At 42.4% G+C, this 22,852-nt stretch overlaps 1 protein-coding gene across 2 annotated transcripts in view; it reads right to left on the bottom strand.

The window, feature by feature from the left end:
- RORA (RAR related orphan receptor A) overlaps window positions 1–22,852 on the bottom strand; it is a 712,209-nt gene that overhangs the window by 179,366 nt on the left and 509,991 nt on the right. For both annotated transcript variants that reach the window (XM_042988728.1, XM_042988729.1), the window contains exon 2: window positions 1,585–1,614. In XM_042988728.1, coding sequence (XP_042844662.1) covers window positions 1,585–1,614 — 30 coding nt within the window. The remainder of the gene's footprint in view (window positions 1–1,584; window positions 1,615–22,852) is intronic.

Here is a 22,852-nt window from a genome sequence, read left to right as displayed (position 1 = left end):
TAAACAGTAGGCATAATCATCCGCTCCTGTTCGGGAGAGGCCCAGGACTGAGCTAGCAGAAAGACTGAATTACTTACCACCTCTAGAGTGGGTCCCTCCAGGCCAGGGACGAGCTCATGGGCAAGGCTGTGCAAGGAAGCGCTCTGTACCATGCCTGCCCTGCGGATATACAGAGGACTTCAGTCTCCTGCACTGTCAATCTCTCAGTCATCATGAGCTCAATTATGCACCGACAACAGCAAGAACAACAACAACAACGACGACAAAACAACCCCCAAAAAGCTAAGGGCCACAGACTACCGTGATGGAGGGACAGCCAACTGGAACTGTGCATTGAGAGATGGAGGTGCTGTCCTGATCATGTGTCCATTACGGACCCGACCTTTACATCTTTCCTCAAACAAAATTCCATTGAAGCCCATGGGAGAGCCACGTGGAGAGACTGCAGGACTGGGCCCTAAGAGTCAGGCAACCATCGAATTTGGTGGGGTGTTCTTTTGTTTGTTTGTTTTTGTTTTGTTTTGTTTTGCTTTTTTTGTTTGCTACAAATACAGATAGACAGACAGACAAACCCAAGAGCAGATTTCAAGAATCAACTGAGGCACAAGATAAACTACTTTGATGTTACACAGATTTTTTCCCCCAAATGTTTCACATGAAACCAAAAATTTTAAAAGCGTAATTAGGAAATATTTGGGGACACATCTTTGTCGGCCCTAAATTGTGCCATAAATATCTCCACAGCTTGCCTTAGAAGGATGCCCAAGCACATCTCATGGGTAGCACATATCTGTGGTCTAAAATAGTTATCTAATTCTGATGACACTATTAATTCAAAGTCTAAGTATGCTGGTCAAGTACACTGAAAGTTGACTGCCTGCATCAATGACGGATTAGTTTCATCCTGAGGTTCAAAGCACAGTCAAACATTATTGCTCGGATTGCAAAATCACAACACTTTACATTGACGTGAGTTTGTAAACTTATGGTGTAGTTCGAATGAAGGCAATTGATGAAAGCAGTTGAACCTGAGAAGTGGGGATGAATACAGAGTGTAATTCCAGCGCACATTTCCACATCAAACTACCAATGCCATTTACCAGGGCCCTCATGGGCCACACTCATGGTCGAGCGACAGCACCTATATTCCCAGTCAGTACCTCTGCTCCACAGACACAAGTACAAAACGGCCTAAATTGTGAACTAGTGGTGAGGAAAAGGAGACCAAAGTTTAAAAGAAATCAAGGTGATGTTTCCTAGAAACATACCAGTGGAAGGATCCAGAATAGGGGTGATCAGTAAGTAATTAATTGATCCTCCTGACTAGGTTTGATGATTTTTCTGAAGACTAATGACTTGAATCACTAGAATTCATCAGACCATGTCTAGACTCTCTTGAACACACACTCAGTACAAACAGGTGGAGATGTACCACTTCCGACCACTACAGGTAGAGAAGTATGACCTCTGTTGACCATGGATCACAGCTGAAACATTAGTTTATACTTGAAGGGTCACAGCAGCCAGACATATGCGAATTCCAACTCTTCAGAAACTTTGGGTTAAAAAAAAGGCATTACTTACATGTATGCGTCTTCTTCGTTACTGAGATACCTAGAAGAGAAGAAACAATGACAAAGGTAAGAAAGCGTCCCGTGTGTACTTCTTGAGACGCACATCATTCACAGTGTACCCAGGAACGCATTTGTTGAGACGGTGATGCAGAGGCAGGATCGGTCTTAATCTTGGCTGCCAGTGGCACTGGACCCTACCCCAGAACAACAGATCCGTGGATGACAGGCACGGCCAGCATCGCCTACTGATTTTCTGTGGTAAAAAGCAGCAGCGTGGACAGTAATTAAACAGGGTGAGAGAAGACTCTCAGTTTTCATTTTAAATAGGGGAGATGACGGCGTTTATAGGCAGAGTGGGGAAGATTTGAGGCACGAGAGAGTGATGCCAACCTACTCAGACAAGAGTGAGCTGAGCGCCAGAGCAATTAATTTGCTATGGCCATTGATTCTGTGTTTACTTTTTAATGAAAACGACTCTGCCGGCTCACATGAAGCATAACTTCTTATGGGAAGGAAAAAAACCTCCACAAAATGTACCTATCTGTCCATACTCATTAAAGTCAGAAGGGGAATAACTGCTGCTGCTCCGTGAACGCCACCAAAATGAACACAAACTGTATGAAAACACGAGGGATTCATGAGTCAGCACCCTGGATGCTTCCAAGATGATTTACGGAGAGCAGGTGACAGATGAACGGGGCTAAACAAGATTCAGCACATAAGACCACATCAAGATAACACGAACGCATGCTTCAGTGCAAACAGCGCTATCTCTGTTTCAGAAGGACTCCATTTTGAACTCCTTACACTCTGTTCTTCTTGGGGGAGATCTTGAGACTAAATAGCTCAAAGTAATACAACTCTTGAAAACGTTTAGCCTGTGACTAAGAACTGTGGTAAACCTTGACATTTTTTTTCTTTCAAGTTATTAAGAGAACTATTTAACCCTCCTCTGGAAAGTAAAAGTTGTTGAAAAATTTGGCATCCACATCAGACCCATTACTTAGCTATGGAACAAATCGTACAGGGAAGAAATCCGTTATGAAAATCCATGGTAGACGTAAAAAAAAAAAAAAAAAAAAAAGTTAGTTCCAAAGTTGTGTGCCAAGACCAAAATCACACGCTTGCTCCCCCCACAACTTTCCAAAGGGCTTATTTAGGGAAGCTGAAATTACATAGCCCAACTCGAATTCTTTTTTCCCCCCCTTTTTATTGAGGAAAACTAAACCATTGTTTTTCATCATGTTTGAGTTGGCTTCTCAAAGTGAAGTTAGAACCTTCTGTGAGGAGCCTTGAAGGCTCTCTCACATGGGAACTACAAAAATGTTCCAGAATTTTTTTGAAATAAGCTTTATCATGGGAAGGGAACTTCCCCCAACAGCAACTGCGAGTGAAGTTGAAAATCTGAATACAATTTGCAACTCCGGCTCATGACACCAGCACCAATAAATTGATACATTAGTGCTCTTTCAGCATTATGAGGGCTATATGTGTACTTTCCTTAGGAAATAATGCTTTCTGTAAAATCACTTTGAAGAGAAAGTGCTTATGCTGTCACTCCTGATTATTCAGAACCTCCACACAATTGGATTTAACACAGCCCCAAACAGACCTATCTATATTCGCTGAGTGTGGAACTATTTTCTCCTGACATCCAAAGCCCTGATGAAAATACCACTGGTTTGACTTTTCTACTTAAATTTATTATACAGCGTGATGCAGGGCTCTCATCAAATATTTTCATGATGATTACGTTGATAATAGAGTCTGAAAATCTTTCCAGGAAACCTGCCTGATCTTTGGGATCGCGGTGGCACAGAGCTAAAACTACTCACACCTGTCTCCAGGAGAAAGCATGACCCCAGCATCAGTAGTGACTCGGGCCCTCAGTTTGATTAGCTGCCACTGAGCGCTACCAATATAATGAACTGGGGGATATACCTACAGACAAGTTGCCAGATTTAATAGATAAAACACAGGATGCCAGTTCAATTTGCATTTTGGATTCTCCTTCATTGTATATTTGTAATTCAAATTTCACTGGGGATCTTGTATTTTATCTGGCAACGCTAATCCATACAAATAAAACATAAATTATATCTCTTACCTACAGTGAAGAACATAACAATAAATTAATAGTACATTTTCATGGGGAAAGGCTTAAAAACATACCTCTCTTGTGAAAGCAATGTTTTTCTTTTTCTTTTTTGAGAGAGAGAGAGAGAGAGAGAGAGAGAGAGAGAGAGAGGTGAGTGCATACACGTAAAGGAGGGAGAGGGGGCAGAGAGAGAGAGAGACAGACAGACAGACAGACAGACAGAATCTTAAGCAGGCTCCATGCTCAGCTCAGAGGCCGAGTCGGGGCTCAATCTCACGACTGTGAGATCATGACCTGAGCTGAAATTAAGAATTGGACGCTTAACTGAACGAGCCACCTAGGCGCCCTGCAAAATTTTAATAAAAAGTGCATTACTGCTAATTACAAGACTGGACTATAATTATCATTTAAATTTTTTTTTTTTTACTTAATAGCCTTTATGAAGACAAAATTCTATTATCCAAAAAAAGTAAACAAATGAAAACAACGTGAACACTCAAAAGATAAATTTAATGGAATGATGAGAAAGTTTACTGGCATTCCCCTCCTCCTCCTATCCTGAAAAATAACATTGGTGATCGCACGAACATCTCGAATTTGTGCGGCTCCTTTCTCTATAGAAGCTCTAGTATTTCATAGCAACTGACTCCACAGAAGTGTAAAAAAAAAACAAAACCAAAACTGTAAAATATCTTCATTTCACAGATGGGTCAAATGAGGCTCAGGGAAGTTTAAGTAGCACAATAAAAAGCTTTCTGTGGAAAGTTAATATCCTTCTGGAAATGTATCCACGGCTCATATTTAAAAACCCTGGTACAAGGCAAAAGATTTATATGATCTGAAGAGAACTGAAGGTTGGTTGATAGGGGGTGGGGGAGAGGGGAGAGTGGGTGATGGGCACTGAGGAGGGCACCTGTTGGGATGACCATTTGGTGTTGTATGGAAACCAATTTGACACTAAATTATACATATAAAAAATAAAATAAATAAAAGTTAAAACTAAAAAAACAAAAACAAAAACAAACCCAGAAACAAACCCTGGTACAGACAGTGCCTCTCAAGAGTAAAATATTCAAAAAAAGATTTACACCCAGGACCATACCACTCAGCAGTCAGCTCTGTAAATGATTTAAACCTACAGGGCCCCTGTCCTTTAGTCTTTTCTCAACCAGGAAGCCCCACCAGGGCTTGGGTGAAGGAGGTCCTCAAACAGAGAGGCCCGTATACCCTGGTTTTCGACCAGCAGCCATTTTCTTCACCCTTCAGTGGGGGTGAGGTGGGTCTTCCCTTTTTCTTCTCATTTCCCCAGAGGTTGCAAGATTCCTGCCTTTCTTGACAGAAAGTGCCTCCTTAATGAGATCACAGCAGTCATACATTGCCCATTTTTGTCCTTAAGCAGATCCAAACCTAACGTAACCAGCAGCAGTGGGAGTAGCAGCTCTGAATAATGAATTGTTGGAGAATTGGTTTTCCAAAGATAAATTTCATGAGTATTTAGTAGGCAAACTGCTCTAATTCTACCCCGGAGTAGAAAAGAATTGACTTTTTAAAGGCAGCTCTTAAGATAATTAGATTTGGAGTCTTGCTGACCTGAGCTTGCATTCATAGCCCATACACTTTCTGCTTCTTGGCTGAGAGACCTTGGCCAAGTGACTTAACTTCTCTGGGCTGAATTTACAACTGTATATAATCATAATAATATTCAAAAGGTTGTTGTGAAAACTAAAAGGAAATAAGAATGTCAGGGTGCCTGGGTGGCTCAGTCGGTTGAGCGTTCGACTTCGGCTCAGGTCATGATCTCATGGTTCATGGGTTCAAGCCCCGCGTCGGGCTCTGTGCTGACAGCTCAGAGCCTGGAGCCTGCTTTGGATTCCGTGTCTCCCTCCCTCTTTGCCCCTCCCCGACTTGAGCTCTGTCTCTCTCAAAATAAATAAACGTTACCAAAAAAAAAAAAAAAAAAAAAGATATAAGGATGTCAAAGAGCTTTCCAAACTGGGAAGCATAATAAGAATGTTAAAAGGGTGGGGCACACACGGTCTTATTTTCACAAAGCAGAATCAGAATGTTCTACTGAAAGCTATGTCTTAGCTATCCTGATGTCCCTGGGTTTCACACTGACTTACGGCCTAGGACTCTGTTTTTCAGACCCAGTGCTCTGACTTGAACATTCATATTTGTTGGAGGAGAGTTCCTCAAAGTAAGTGTGTGCTATTCTAGACCCTGAAATCCCCTGGACTCTTCACTCTCTGAAATCCAGGGAAGATACTTGCTCATTGGCAAGTGTGCTAAGTGTGCTGCTGTTTAGTGCAGGCAGAGGACTTTGATCACCACCACCAAAGGGTGTCACACAGAGTCCAGCTGTTGTGAAGGTTTTGATTCGCTTCCAAGTGACTGGGAAGAACACCAAGATCCTTCCACTGAGATCTGCAAACAGGCCACCGGGCAGAGTAGTGATCTCTACAGAGACTGCAACTTCACGGAGCTGTGGGAGAGTCACTACCCTGAGCCAACAGTGAACTCATTGGTTGATTTGGGCGAGTCACTCAACATCTCTCTGGGCCTTAGTTTTCTCATCTGTAGAATGAGATAGTTGCACTGCATGGTTTCTTAATTTCCTGTCTAGTTCATCGATCCGTGGCTCCTTGCCCTGCTTTCTAGCTCTCAAACCAAGCCTCCTCTTTCTAAGCAACAGGCTTCCAGATCTATTTCTCACTGTACAAAAATCTAATGTAGCTCACAATCAAAGGTAACCCCCTGAAACTTTTTTCTTTTTGCCTTTAAAAACCAAAGAAGAAAGAAGGCAGTACCCACAAAAGGTTATATAAGTAAAAGCTACACTTCTTTTGGGTGATATTTTAAAATTATCTGGGCTACAGAAAAATGGTACCTTTGATAAAGTTGCAAGACTCCTTATATTTCACCCAGATCATATATATATATATATATATATATATATATATATATATATATACACACACACACACACACACAGAGAGAGAGAGAGAGAGAGAGAGAAGAGAAGAGAAACATTTCTAGGTGATGCTTTAAGAGTAATTTTTAATTTAACAACATGACATCAGTTTTAAATTGTCAATTAATACCCTTAAAATGAAGAGGAAAAATCTCTACGAACACTCTACTCAAAGTAGGGCTTCTAATACAGCAAGAGTGCCTGACTCTATTTAGCCAACCATGCTTCAAAGTAAAGCAAAGCAAATGTCATGAAAATACCACAAATTTATCACTGTCACGGTTATCAGTAGTTTCAGAGTTATAGCTATCACAGAGCAGAGCACTTTAGGAATGTAATCTGATATTTCCAATCAGTGCCAAATCTTGGACCAATTAACTTCCTTGATGGACTTCTTATTGTCTCCTGGTTTCTAGGCAATTGTCTGGGTACCAAGTTTACTTTAACTTTTTTTTTTGGTAAGAAATGGCATCTTTCTTATTCCCCAGACATGCCAATTTTTAAACTAACATTTCCAGAGGCCCTGCATTCTAGACAGGTCCCTAATTATAGAGATGTCCCTTTGCCACTTTGCTATTATTCAGCCTGGGTGTCTTACTTTCTTGCATAATGGGATAACAATTGATGAGATGCAGATATTTTCAACACGGGTAAGTTCTGTGTTAGAATAAAAAACAAAAACTGGGCGCCTGGGTGGCTCAGTCCATTAAGCGTCAGACTTTGGCTCAGGTCAGGATCTCACAGTTCGCGAGTTCGAGCCCCGTGTCGGACTCTGTGCTGACAGCTCGGAGACTGAAGCCTGCTTTGGATTCTGTGTCTCCTTCTCTCTCTCCCCCTCACCAGCTCACACTGCCTCTTTCTCTCAAAAATAAATAAACATTAAAAAAATTAAAAACAAAAACAAACACAACAAAGACTACCGAAAATAAAATGCAGCCAAGTTTTCTTTTTTTCTTTTTGTTTTAAAATATGTCAATGCTTCCATATTTCAAGTGAGCTTGTGTGGGAGGGAGGAAGGAGGAGATGTGCTACTTGATAATTGACAAAATCTTCAGGGGCACCTGGGTGGCTCAGTCGGTTGCGCATCTGACTCTTGGTTTCGGCTCAGGTAATGATCTCACAGTTTGTGGGATCGGGCCCCATGTTGGTCTCTGTACTGGCAGTGTGGAGCCTGCTTGGGATTCTCTCTCTCCCTCTGCCTGTCCCCGACTGGTGCTGTCTCTGTCTCTCTCTAAATGAATAAATAAACTTAAAAAGAATTAAAACAAAACAAAAAACCCCCATCAGAACCCAAAGTCTTTAATTGTCCAACTCATGCCTCTACACTAGACCCACACATGAACTCTTAGTTTAATTTCCAGAAAAGGAGGGCTCCAAATCTGAGGGCTTTCACAGGATTTATTCTCCCTCTTCACAAGGTGAATGAGTTAAATAAGATGCCCATTATTCAAGCTGTGAGGTCTTAGGCAAATGACCTAACTTCTCTAAGTCTCCATTTTCTTATCCATAAAATGGGGACAAAATTCTCAGTGCTGGAAAAAATTCTCAGGCTTCAGTAAACTAATTCACGCAGGGCATGTAGCATAATGCCTCTTTCCTACTCATGATGTTTCTAATCGCACTTTGCATTGGACAGAGAGATATCCCTTGGGTGGACACAGGCATATCCATTAGGGCAAGGTCATTAAGAAGACATAATCTGGCAGATGAGTGTTTGAACGTTCAGGCAGAACTTTCAAAATACAATGTGGAGCATTTAACCTCCCTCCTGCCATGTTATCAACAAGCATAGAGCAAAGGTTGCAATCTGCTGGGTCTGCTTGCTCCCCTCGTGCACTTCCTTTTGACTTCCTCATTGTAAGGAGCTCGTAGTTAAAACAGTCATTTATACGCAGTGAATGAACAGTAGCTAAGAAACATGGCCCAGCATTTAGGTTGCTTTTTCTTTTTTCTTTTCTTTTCTTTTTTTTTGAATAGCTAACAATTGTTTCATAAAGAAAACCTCCCAGTTTGTGCTGGCCCCTGCGCCCCGCCCCCCCATCCTGAGCTGTCCTGTGCGTTGCTCTATTCCATACACAGCCAAGGAGAGGATCTATGCAGGAGGCAGATCAGGAACACGGCCCAAGTGTGGCCTCACCAAACAAAGTGGTGTTACAAAACAATGTCCTTGTCTAGGACAAAAGAGCTATTAATGATAATCAGTGCATATTACTGAAAGTGCTCCAAGTAATCTCTGGACTTTGTTTCAAAAATTCTTAATGGACACTAATGCTTAGAGTTCACTCAAAAGAGAAATAAATTATGTGCCAGGGTTGCAGGGACCAAGGACAACACTCGGAAGGCATCAAAGCATTAGCAATGTTACGACAATCAAGTATTTTGTAATTGCATAAAAAGCCTTTAAAAATCATTTAGAAATACTAATTATGAAGATAAATAATACTTTAATGTGAGATTTCTTTTGTGTTGATTTGAGCCTAGGTTGAGCTGTTTCAGTGATAATAATTCAGCTCTTTTACCAATCAAGGTACTTTATGCTACATGAAAAAAATTTCCATTTTAGTGTGAAAAATGGATATGGGCATTGATAAGAGGAACTTTTTTTTCTGTTTTTTGAAAAAAAAATGTGTGTGTGTGTGATTGCCTTCCATCTCTGGGTCATATTTCCTGATATTTGTGCCCAGAAATACCTCTTAATTTGGGGCAGGCAGGCAAGAGCTATACCCTCTCTCAAACCCTGCTTTTATCTATGACAAAACCATTCTAAGAACAAAACCTTATTCCCAGTTCCTCAGCAAAAGCAACATAAAGACACCAGCGGACTATCCTAGAAAGAAAACGTGAGACTAAACTGACTTGGGAAACATCCATCTTGTCCCTTAGAGATTACTAGGTAATGCGTTACGAGAAGTCCATACCCAAGGAGGGTAGTTTATCCTCTTGTGGCCTGCTGGTGCCAGATGCATGATTAGCACTAAAGGATAGTTAAGAAAAGTAAGAATCCTTGTTCTTTCAAATTGATTTCCTTTTATCGCGTCCATACTGAAAACGGAGCTACCCATTAAATATTACTCCGCTGACTTCAATTTGCTCTTGGAGCTCTGAGCAGAGATCTGAACTGACAAGCATCAAACACTTCCAGCTTAGCCTTCTGGGATGGAGTAGTTTCATAAGTGAATAATTCAATTCAGGTAAAAATCAACAGCTCTTATCATGCTCTTCCAGGAAATGCTTTACTTTAGGTGCCTCTGAAATCTGGTGAGTTGTTTATCTTTGCCACTAATACGGACACGTCCTGACTTGAGGTGCGTGTAGGGGACTTGCCTAGATGCCGTCAAACACGTGGCGAGAGGTGTAACGCCCGAACTCAAAGCTACCAGAACTGGTTGGATGAGGGTGACTTGGACATTATAGAGCTGCGGCCCCAAAAGCAAGTCAGGCACCATAGACACTATTCACGTATTATGCCCTTGTGTGGACAACCGAAATCCGACCTCCACCTCCGCAAATCCTGTGGAGCATGGACCGTAGTCGGCATATCAGGTCAAGGTGAGTGATGACTGAAGAAATCTCACCCAGTCTGCCTTCTCCCCAAAACCAAAGTCTGCTGCTGATGGCACAAGCATGGAACCATCACCTTACCATCACCTAGTAAGGAGAGGGAATCTGAAGTGGAAACAATGGGAATTCAGTTCTACACTGTGAGGAGCTGAGCTCTACTGTCAGAACCAGGATGAACACTAAAAGTCACACGATCCAGCAGGATATCAAATAAATAGTGATGTTTACTTTCAGTGGACAGGTGGCTTCAATTAATGCTGAACAGATAGGCTACTAAGGCTCTGTAAAGGATTCCTAAAAGTGTCCACATTAATCATCTTGAAAGAAAAAAGACGAAAACTCCAATGAAATATGTGTTTCGTAGCCGCTCCCGTGAAGACAGGATTTTAAGCAGTTTGTCTGGATTGGCTGCTGCTGGGTGATAATTCAAGAAAAGAAAGCAGTCACCAAGGTATTTCCTGTACATTTTCCAACGTACAGAATTTATCGAGTAGATAATTATTAGATGAGACTAATAAACTGTTTTCCCACATGAGATTTAGAGTCAGGAAGCTTTGATTCCAGGCCTAGCTCAGTCACTTGACAGCTATGTGAATTTGGCCAAGATACTGAATCTCTCTGACCTTAGTTTCCTCATCTCTTAAAGAAGGGGGAAAAAAAATCTTTTCTTCTTCCATCTGGTAATGTGACCACCAGAAATGTAGGCATTAGGAAGTGATTATGGATGTACATAGCGTTTTTGTGGCACCATTGGTGTTATCAGTGAAAGGTTAGGGAGGAACCACCCAAAAGTCAATAGTATAGAGGATAAGTTAAATAAACCATAGTATATCTATGTAATGAAATACTCTGTCATCATTAAACTAATGAAAACTTAATTGCATAGAAAGATGTTGTAGCTGTCTTTAGAGAAACAAAAAACTCAAACCAACTACAGCATGATTACATTTCTGGGGAAAGAAGAAAAAAATCAAACAAAACTGCATAGAAAAATGACTAAAAAATACGCGCAAAATAAATGAGTGGTTATCTCTGAGTGGAGGGATTGTGGGTGATTTTTCATTTTTTTCCTTTGTCTCTACTTTCTAGATGTTCTTTCTTTTTTTAAAAAAAAATTGTTTAAATTCAAGTTAATTAGCATACAGTGTAGTATTGGTTTCAGGAGTAGAACCCTGAAACCAATGAAAGTGATTCATCACTTACATATAATACCCAGTGCTCATCCCAGCAAGTGCCCTCCTTAATGCACAGAGGAGTTAAGATGGCGGAGAAGTAGGAGGGACCGTAGGCTTTCCTTGTCTCTCAAACACAGCTGTACTGAGGTCAGATTACTTTCTAATTATCTATGATAAAACTGTATAAATAAAAGTCTAAGGGGCGCCTGGGTGGATCAGTTGGTTAAGCATTCATTCTGGTTTGGCTCAGATCACAAATCCCTCAAGGCAAGAGTGAGCCCTCTGTCAGTGTCCCCTGAGAATTCTCTGGGTGTTACTGCCATGAAATGTAAAGAGCAGGGTTCTGGAGACAGGAAGACCCAGGATGCAAGCCTGACTTCATCACTATCACTAAGTGACCATCATGGAGTCATTTCCCTTTGGGCAAGTTACTTAGCCCGAGTCTCAGTTTCAGTTTCTGTAGGATAGAGATAAGGAAGAGGCACCTGGTTGGCTTAGTCGGTTGAGTGTCCAACTTCTGCTCAGATCATGATTCATGGGTTCGAGGCCCACATCGGGCTCAGTGCTGACAGCTCAGAGCCTGGATCCTGCTTCAGATTCTGTGTCTCCCTCTCTCTCTGCCCCTTTCCTGCTCGTCCTCTCTCTCTCTCTCTCTCAAAAACAAATGTTAGAAAAAATTTAAGAGGTAAGGATACTTTCTTATTGGGGTTGTTGTGATCATCAAATGGTATAGACAGCATAAAGCTGAAAGCTGTCAAGGGTCTTTGAATTCCATTACCTAAGCAATGTATCTTAGCAGTGCAATGGAATGCTTCCACAAAAAATGGAAGGGAAAAAGGTCTCTATGTCCTTGGGTTGTGGCACTGAGGTGCCCTCTTCTTCTTCTTTTTTTTTTCTTTTCTTTTAGCAGGTTCCACACCCAGCCCGGAGCCTAATGTGAAGCCTGAACTCAGCCTAATGTGAAGCCTGATCTGTGAAGCCTGAGATCAAGCCCTGAGCTGAGATCAGAAGCCGGATCTTAACCAACTGAGCTACCCAGGTACCCCCAAACTATGGCTTCTTTTGAGATCGACATACTGTCATAATTTGTTTGATTTCAACTAGCACAACTCCTCTCTTCTATATTTTCTTTCCCTCCCTCCCTCCCTTTAGTCTTAAGAAGGTTGTAATGGCTTGGGTTATATCCCTCAAAAAGTTATGTTCAAGTCCTAACCCCGGGTACCTGTGAACGTGACTTTATTTGGAAACCGGGTCTTTACTGATGTAATCGAGATGATGTCCTACTGGATTAGGGTAGGCCTTAAATCTAGTGACTGCTGTCTCGATAAGAGAAAGGAGAGGGAGGTGTGGACAGAGAGACACAGAAGACACAAGAGAAAGTCTGGTGAAGATAGAGGCAGAGACTGGAGTCATGTAGCTGTAGGCCAAGGAGCCAAGGACAGCCAGCAACTACCAGAAGTTGGGAGACAGGCTTTTAGAACTTCTTCTCTAGAGCCTTCTGAGGGAGCATGGCCCTGCTGACACCTTGATTTTGGACTTTTAGTACCCGGAACTGTGAGCGAATACATTTCTGTTGTTTTAAGCCACTCATTTGTGACACATTATAGCAGCCATAGGAAGTTGATACAAAGGTTTAGGAAATTTTATGAGCTTACGGTATCTTGACAATACCTTGGGATCTTTCAAAAATATGGTGTGGCAATTCTCTTGCTTCCCCTCCATATCCCCGCATCTCCCATTCTTCCACAGCAGGCACCTTTTTGGTGGGCACACAGCGGCCCAGTTAGAGACTACATTCCCAGGATTCCTTGGGGCTGGGTATAGCCATAAGACTACGTTCTCACTAAGAATGTGAGCGGAAGGGGTATGTGTAAATTCCATGTCACTTAAAAGGAAATTGCTTGCCTGGGATATCGTCTCTCTTCTCGTGGACTGGAACTTGGATGAGCCTGTGTCCCAGCTCCAACCATGAGGGCTGCACCTTTGGAGACAGGACCCTGTAAGCTTGTAGGCCTGTCTCCTTCCCTGGGAGTTTCTACAGGCTCAAACACCACAGGAGAGAGAAGCAAACTTCCACTTCATATAAGCCACTGTGTTCTTGGGTCTCTGCTATAGCAGTTTTTAGCCTTTACCCTAACGCATACATAGGGTTAAGAAATAACTCCAGTTTGTAGCTTAATCACCAAATGTTAGATCTGGAAGACAGAAGAAATTATATCTCTTCCTGGGAAAGGACAGAAAACTGGGCCCGAGAGGGACTAGGTGACTGGTTCCAAGTCATCCAGCCAATTAGAGGCCGAGCGGAGAGCAGCACTGAGCTCTGTCAGCTCCAAGGCCTGGTATGTTTAAGTCTCCCTGTTATCGTACAGAACATCTCAGCTAGACCTAAGGAGGTTTCACTGGCATCATTTCAAAGCATCATTTAGGCCAAAGCAAACTGTTTGAACTGTTAATCAGATAGTGTCAGCCCCTGCTCAGTTTCCTTCCGTGGCTCATGAGCTCCTCCACAAGCCTCCCTGGGTCTCCACCTCATGTCCTCCTCTTTCTGCCTTCCCTCACACCTGATCTTCTACATGGACCTTGTAGGATTGTCTCTAAAGATCTAAGCTTGCTCTGGCCTGGAGTCCTTTCAGTTTAGAATTCCCTTTGCCTGGTTCAATTTTCCTGCACATCTCCCCAGGCCTTCCTCACAGCTACTCAGATCTCTAAGGCAGAATGCTCACTCCCCTCCCCCCACTTTATTTACAATGGTGTTCCTGCTCCATTCTCCACTTTGCTTTACTTTTCATAACAGGATTTCTCTCCCTGTGACATTCTATTAAATAGCTATGGTGTGTTTCTCCAAAAATGCCAACCCTTAAAAGTCAGGGACTTCATGTTCTCGGATTATCACTGTATTTTAGAATGCTGACAATGGTGCCTGGCACATAGTGGGAGCTCAAGAACATCCGTCAAATGAATGACTGGAGACGGTCTCCAGAGCAACGTGTCTAGTCTATCGATTGTGACCTCAAAACCTAGTCCTCTGGAAATGTATAGAGAACACGGGAGAACAGAAATGGTTAGGCAGAGGCTAGATGAGATGGTCTGGGGACACAGAAGGAAAATTTTGCATGGGTGGAGAGAAACCAGCAAACTACACACAAGGAGAGAAGGGGGGGAGAACACATACCAACCCCAGGACCCAAAGCAGAGGTCAGGGAATCAATAGAAAAGGTAAAATGGCACTCTTAAACACTTTTGATAAAATCAATTTGGCCATTACCACAGCTGAACACAGGGCACGTAGGCCTCATCTGTTAGAAAGATCTTTATGATCTTGTTAACGGATCCCCGACACAGAAGCTGTAAAGGTTATAACCCAACTTGTAAAGCTAATCTCATATTGGCTCTGGGATAATAAAGAACCGACAGAAAAATTCCCACTTAACCATATGCTACAGCAAGAAGAAGAGCTTGTGTGACTTCTTCTATGGCAATTCGGAATAGTTTAACTTTCCCACTTCTGAGGCTGAGAAAGCAGTTTTAGAAACAACGATTTTAGGATGCAGGGTTCTTAGATATAGAGGTTAACTTGGGTTTAGCAATCTCTCTTCTATTCAAGGTGATTTAAAAATAAAATTGGTATTTTTATTTTTAAAGATAGCTCTGTTTTATATTTGTATATCCTAGATGAAATCCTTGGATTATTATTATTATTATTATTATTATTTCATATGTGAGTTTAGGGTCTTTTTCTTTAAAAAAATTTTTTTTTAACATTTATTTATTTTTGAGACAGAGAGAGAGAGAGCATGAACAGGGGAGGGTCATAGAAAGAGGGAGACACAGAATCTGAAATAGGCTCCAGGCTCTGAGCTGTCAGCACAGAGCCCAACATGGGGCTTGAACCCACAGACCGCGAGATCATGACCTGAGCCCAAGTCAGACGCCTAACTGACTGAGCCACCCAGGCACCCTGGGTCTTTCTTTTTCAACAGAGTAATGCAGCATTATTTCTTGATCATACTCCTCTGGACCACACAGTCCAGATCATGCCTGTGGAAGTAGTGTAGAAAGGGAAAACAAGTTTATGCTACATAGCAGGTCCAGAAGACAAAACAAAATAGCAATCATAAAACCTTTCTGAGTGGCCTTGAAAAGAACACAGGGGAGAATGTGAGTGTACCAGGCATTTAATTTCAGACTGAAATATGAAACATGTAGGGATGAAATGATACAATGTCTAAGATCTGCTTTAAAATGCTTAAGGGCACCTGGGTGGCTCAGTAGGTTCAGCATCAGATTTCAGCTCAGGTCATTATCTCGTAGTACATGAGTTCGAGCCCCGAGTCAGGTTCTGTGCTGACAGCTCAGAGCCTGGATCCTGTTTCAGATTCTGTGCCTCCCTCTCTCTCTGCCCCTCCCCGGCTTGCTCTCTGTGTGTGCCTCTCTCTCACTCTCTCAAAAAAAAAAAAACAAAAAAAAAAAAACCAACCAAAAAACGCTTCAGCGAAGGGGAAGGGGATAGCCGAAGCACGTGTGACAAAATCTTGAGAAGCATTCGATCTTGTACGTTTGGTATCCAGGAATTCACTCCACTGTTACCTCTCTTTGAGTATATGTTTGAAATTTTCATAATAGAAGGGTTTTACTGGCTTGGAAAACTTTGAAAAGAGGCCGAGTCTATCTCATGTATAGTGTGTGAGAGATTCTGCCCACACATGTGAAGAGGTAGCAGTCGTAGTTCCCCAACCACTGAAGAAAGTGCTACTCACTAGAGCAGGTTTGAATGCTGTGGAGAGCAGATACCTTCAGAATACATATTTATTCAGCCATTCATTTGATTTTACTTACACAAAGAAACATTTAATACCTTTTATTCCTCCTCCTTAAGTTCTTGTTTTCAATGGGGTCTTAATCTTGCCAATAGTGGTTTTGTCAACCATGACACGTTTTAGGAACCTAACCTCATTGGTTGATGCCAAAGTAGTGGAATTTGTTATGGCCACGTGAAGGGAGCATGTGGTAGAAAATAAATCAGAAGACCTGACTTTGAATTCCACCTTCCCCTCCTGTGGCTCACTGCCATCTTTTTTTTTTTTTTTTTTTAACGTTTATTTATTTTTGAGACAGAGAGAGACAGAGCATGAACAGGGGAGGGGCAGAGAGAGAGGGAGACACAGAATCAGAAGCAGGCTCCAGGCTCTGAGCCATCAGCCCAGAGTCCGACGCGGGGCTCGAACTCACGGACCGCGAGATCGTGACCTGAGCTGAAGTCGAACGCTTAACCAACTGAGCCACCCAGGCGCCCCAACCATCTTTTTACTATACTTTGATGAGTCTACCCTCTTGGACAATCTTGTGCTTGGTTCTGTTCATTCTCAGCAGCCCATGTTTTTGTTGGTTGGATGAAAGTCCCATCAGTGGCATATAACAGCAGCCACCCTTAAAAGCAGGCCACTTCTACATAGAAACCTAAACAAACCAGGGGTCCTTGGTTAATGATTCCAAACAAGAATCCAAGATATCCTGGCTACTCTCTGAGTGGTTATTTTAAGGCAGATGGTTGTTGCTAACTTACAGTTCAGTCCCTTTACAGGTAATTTCAATTCATCATTCAGAATAGCAATCTGATCCTCAAACAAGATGTAGCATTTCCCCATTAGTTGTTTATTTTATTTTATTTTATTTTATTTTATTTTATTTTATTTTATTTTATTTTCTTATTTACTTGTTTATTTGTTTGTTTATTTATTTATTTATTTATTTATTTATTTATTTATTTATTTTTAGTCCCACATTTTCAAACTCCCTTGAAGATTACCCAAAGGGCAGGGGCACCTGGGTGGCTCAGTCGGTTAAACCTCCAACTTTGGCTCAGGTCATAATCTCGTGGTTCACGAGTTCGAGCCCCGCGTTGGGCTCTGTGCTGACGGCTCAGAGCCTCGAGCCTGCTTCAGATTCTGTGTCTCCCTCTCTCTCTCTCCCCCTCCCCTGCTTGTGTTCAGTCTCTCTCTTTCTCTCTCTCTCAAAAATAATAAAAACATTAAAAAAATAAAAAAAAAGAGATTACCCAAGGGCAACTTGTAGTTTGCCACTGTAACAACATATTCATTGTTGTACAGCTGATGCAGATTTTCAACCCACCTTCTGATGTCCTCGTCTCCCTCTGTGAAGCAAGTGGTCAAGAAGATACTGCTGAACCATTTTCCAGGGAGGAAACTGAATATCGGAAGGTGAAGGGGCATGCTCAATGTCAAGTGGCTCCTGTATGACAGAGCTGGGGCCAAAAGCTCAATCATGTGATGTTTTTCAGTGGCCATTGTAGTTATTTCCTTCTCTGGTTGAAGCCTTTAAGTGCACCTCCTGAGCCCACACCAAGAGCCAAAGGCATCCAGCAAAAAGCATCACAGACCAACATCTGTATCCCAGGTCAGTGAGTTCCCTGTAGTCTCCCGTCCCTTCTACCGGCATTAACTTTTTCACCAACAGGCTCTTCTCGCTTTACAGTCTGGTTGTCCTTTCCATTTTGTGCAGTTTGGACTGGTAAACCAGTGTTTAGATGGTTTACAGTTGTGTGAGTGCCCCTCTGTTCCATGTCCTGTATTTGTGAGCAAGAGACTAGAGGAGCCTTACCCAAGCGTCAAGGACACTCCTAACCACCAGGTGAGAGACTGGACTCCCTATGATAGTACATTATCCAAACGCATGTGCATCAATTCTGTCACACACAGCTCTGTCTTCCACCCTCTGGCTTTCACCCACACAACATAAAAACAGCACTCTCCATGCCTTTATGATTTTGGAAACCAACCCATATGCAGCTGAGGTAGCTTTAGTCACCTTTAATTTCAAAGCTGTCACTAATGTAGTCCCAGAGCCGAAGGAAAGCTTGAAACTATTTGAACATCTCACTAATGAACAATGTATGAATAATCTGATCTTTCAGCTCAAAGTGGAATTTGCTCAAGGGTGAAAACTCAAGACCTGCCATCTATACTGGCCTCTGACTGGCTGTCTGACTGCTCGTTCTCTCCTTGCCCCCTGTTGTCAAGTGCTATGGTAGGTGATGGAGATGGCCAACAAGATAGCAATGGTCCCTGTACTCATGGTGCGAAGGGAAAAGCTTACAGTATGGGTATCAGTCAGAGCCTCAACCAGGGGCCCAAATCCCATTCTGGCCATCCATTTTGCATCAGCCCCACACACGTTCCTAGCTGTCATCACTTCTTCCTCAGGAAGCACAAACATTGCTCAGCACATCCATGAGCTTCAACAGCAAAAAGTGTTTTGGGGGGCGGGCAGTGAAAACATGCAGACTTATGTTAATTCGGTCAAACTCTTGGCACATTTCTCTTTTCATCCTTGGTCACTTGAGGCCCTGCTGACTTTTTTCAGGAGCCTATGTCCACAAAGAAATGCATGCGAGAGGAACCTCTTCCCCCCTTCCTGCTTATATATTTTCCCCTACAGGCATCCTTTTCTCCCCCCCTACAGACATCTTTGATAATTTTTTTTTTTTTTGCATTTCGAAAGATCCTTACACACGGTTTAAATATTCCAGAGAGTTCCTACAACTACTATATGACTATGATAACAGGTTCTGTTAAAAAAGATAGCAGATTCTGTTACTCTGTATTTGCACACGTGAAACTCATGCCTCAGTTTCCAGGGTAACAGAACGAATAAAACAAGCCATCTCCCAGATGCCGATATGGTCAAGGTCGGATAGCTTTGAGCTCAGACATCAGGAACCTCTCAGCCAACTCAACATCCTCCCGATTCTTCATGTTTTTCCCCCTGTAGTCACACTCGGTGTCGCTTACTGAAGAGTGCTTTAGATACGCAGGGGAAGCAGGTAAACTTTCAGGATTTTAACTGCAGCAAATGAAGGCAGAAGTGACTCATCAGAGCGAACGTGACTGCGTCAGGGCCATCAACATCAGATGGACTCAGCCTCAGACAGCAAGTCTGGCACCAGGTACGGCTTCCACGACCACCACGCCTCCGAGAGACGGCGGAGCTGCAGAGGATTCCGACATGGCTTCTAAGCTGACAGAAGTCTTCTTCTTATTACATACTACGCTGAAACTCTGAGCCTTGCCGTAAGTCATCATTTTATGGACTTTTAACGACGACGGTAAGATACCACCACGCGTGGCACTGCCAACTTTGCTATGAGGGCTACCTTCCCCGCCACCGTGACATTCGAAGTACAGAGTCTCCTTCATCTACAGGAGCTGTCCTATCAGCCCGCTAATGGGAACAATTCATTTAACCTGCTCTCGAAGTACAGCCAAGGAGTGCAGTAATGCGTATAGGATCCGGGGGGAACCGCTCCTCCCAGCTGGCCCCTCCTGCCATTTGATTCATTGACGAGAGTTCCATTTTCTCTCCACGCAGGCCGACTTACAGAAAAAAAAAAAAAAAAAAAAAGGACATTCCAGAAAAATTAAGTTAACTATTAGCCAAATCCCCTCAAGCCGCTGGCTTGGATTATGTAACAGCTCCTTAATTCCAGAAGCTACGGAAGGGGAGGCCGGCATTTCTCTGATTTCCTACCCGTTTCACGCGGCTTCCGTGCCCCCCTCCTCTTCGCCCGGCCCACCGCCCAGCCACATATGTCTTCGGCGGTCTATGCAGCACATACTCCTCATCCATTTTAATTAGGTGGGAGGCTCCTGCTTACACCGCAGGGCACGCCGGCTTCATAAACTTCTCACTTGACACGACCCTCGCTTCCTGCCTTTGACCCACTCACCACACAACATTTGCAGAGCCGAAATCCTAGCAACAGCACCTGCGATCATTAATGTATTAAACCGTTGTTCCAAAATGACTAAACGCATTATTTCTGCTGCGGAAGAAAATGCTGAGGTGAAGCAAGAGCAAAGGTAAAAGACCCGGTTTTCCTAAAATGGATATAGCCTCGGAGGCCTTTATATCCTCCAAGGACACGGTCTCGATTCTTCTGATCATTTTTCAAATCGACTTAATGAGCGTGAGATGGTCCTCTCATTAAACTGATATAATAGATAAACAGTACCTGCATTTAGGGTGGGCAACTGAAATAGGGAGCCTGTTTCTTGAGATTCTAAAGGGTTTTTCACCAGAGCAAAAGGAGGGCTTGACTTCTGAAGGCGGCTTTACACGCTCTGCCATCACTCTGGCACATGAAACAGAGGGAGAGAATTTTGAGCTCTCTTGAACTAAAAGCAGTTCCAGTTGGTATGGATTGTTTCTCATAGGATTTTGAGTAATTTCCGTATCATAAATTTTAGCTCTGCTCATGACTTCCTTCAAAGATAACTAAATGCCAAGCCAGTTGGAAAAAATAAACATTTAAAGAGCTACATAAACCCCAACATATTTTTTTTTCAAAAACCGCAAGCCCAAGTTAGATTCTCTACGTCCCACACAACTGTCCAAATGAGGCTCACCTCACCCCCATCTTCCAAGTACGGCCCCAAACCCAAATCTTATCTTTCTAAAGATCTTTTACGAAGTAGATGTTAAAAGCAAACAAGGTTATCATTTAACCAGCTGTTCTTATTGCCTCAACATACAGAACTGTCCACATTTGCTACTTCTTTCCAGAAAAGTCTGCTTTCTGTCTCCAAACACGGGAGGGAAGCTTCAGAGCCACACACTGCTATACTTCTGCCTGCTCGGGAGAAAATAAGGCCTGATCTCATGTTAACGAAATCAGGCCTGTTAGTAGCATCTGTGGTCTACTGTGACCCTGCAGAGACATAAATTTCTCATTTTTAGACTTTCCTCAAATTTCATAGGTTATTTTTTGTTATTGCAAAATCCAGTCCTTTATAATAAATTTATAGGGTGCCTAGGGGGATATCCATTCATATTATATGGTATCTCATTCTAGGTTCCTCCGAGATAGAAGCACGGAGTTAACGCCACTCAGATAGCAACTCTCAATTGTGAAGTTCCTGTGCGATAGGACCAACGAGGCTCCTGTGGGATCTCACACACATGCAGAATATAAAAGCCTACAAAGTGAAAATGATGCCACCCCACTCCTGAAGTAGGATCACCCAGGTAAGCTGGAAAAACGCTTTGGTGGTGTTTATAGCCGTGAAGTGATTATGTATTTTACTGTAGAAACTGGCATAAGTACCAATTTTGAGAGATTTTTACATACTAGATGAGCAAGTTAAGGTGTCACCCCTTCCTCTTTCTTTCCAGAAGCATCAGAAGTCACTGTCATTTATTAAGGAGGGGAGAATGCTGGGGGAGCAGTGGCCCAGTGTGCACATAATGATTTAAGAAGCTGGTTGGCTTCTGATTATTACCAGGGGCTGACAATCCTAAGCAACGTCAGTTATAAAATATTCCTGCCCCCAGGGCCAACCACTCCCACTGCCTGCCTGTTATCTGATATGCCACTGTGAAAGCATTCCACCATCTTTCTTAAAAAAGGTACATCACCATTTTTAAAAAATGAAAGTAATACATATTTAGTGTAGACCATCAAGGCAAATTTTTTGACGGTTAAAATTTCCATCAACTCTACCACATACTGATAATTGTAGCCCTTTTATCATTTCCATCTTTTTGTTATTAAAAATAATTACACTATAGAGGCACCTGGGTGACTCAGTTGGCTGAATATCCAACTTCAGCTCAGGTGATGATCTTGCGGTTCATGAGTTTGAACCCCACATCAGGCTGGCTGCAGTCAGCCTGTCAGCACGGAGCCGGCTTTGGATCCTCTGTTCCCCTCTCTCTGTTCCTCCCCTACTTGCACTCTCCCAAATATAAGTATTGAAAAAATAATTCTACCATAAATATCCTTGTTATGTATATTTCTGCTGACATTCATGATTTTTTTTTAAAAAGTACATTCTTGAAAGTTTAACTTTTATTAAAGTTTATTTATGTTTAGAGAGAGAGTGAGAGAGAGAGAGAGAGAGAGCGCGAGTGCAAGAAATAACAAGTGTTGGTGAGGATGTGGTGAGCTGGGGAGGGGCATAGAAAGAGGAAGAGAGAGTCCCAAGAAGGTTCCGTGCTATCAGTGCAGAGAATGATGCAGGGCTTGATCCCATGAATCCTGAGATCATGACCTGAGCTGAGATCAAGAGTTGTACACTTAACCAACTGAGCCACTCAGGCACCTAAAAAGTTTAACTTTTAAAAAGAATTTAATATATATCATTAAAAGTGTCCTGTAGAAAGTGTTTGTCAATCTCTAATTCCTGCACTAATGTATACTCTCACCGATATGAACATTATCCTGGAAAGTAAGACTTGATACTTAGTTGACTCAAAGGTATCTTCTTTTAATTTACATGTCTTTGTTTACTTATGAGATTGTCTTATCTAAGATTGCTGACTTTTTTTTTTTTTTTTACTTTATTTATTTATTTTGAGAGGGGGGTGGGCAGAGAGAGTAGAGAGAAAATCCCAAGCAGGCTTCTCACTGTCAGCGCAGAGCCTGGTGCAGGACTTGAAATAATGAACCATGAGATCA

Source organism: Panthera tigris, chromosome B3, assembly GCF_018350195.1.
Source record: "Panthera tigris isolate Pti1 chromosome B3, P.tigris_Pti1_mat1.1, whole genome shotgun sequence".
NCBI classification, from domain to species: Eukaryota; Metazoa; Chordata; class Mammalia; order Carnivora; family Felidae; genus Panthera; species Panthera tigris.
This window is presented reverse-complemented; position numbering and strand designations above follow the sequence as displayed.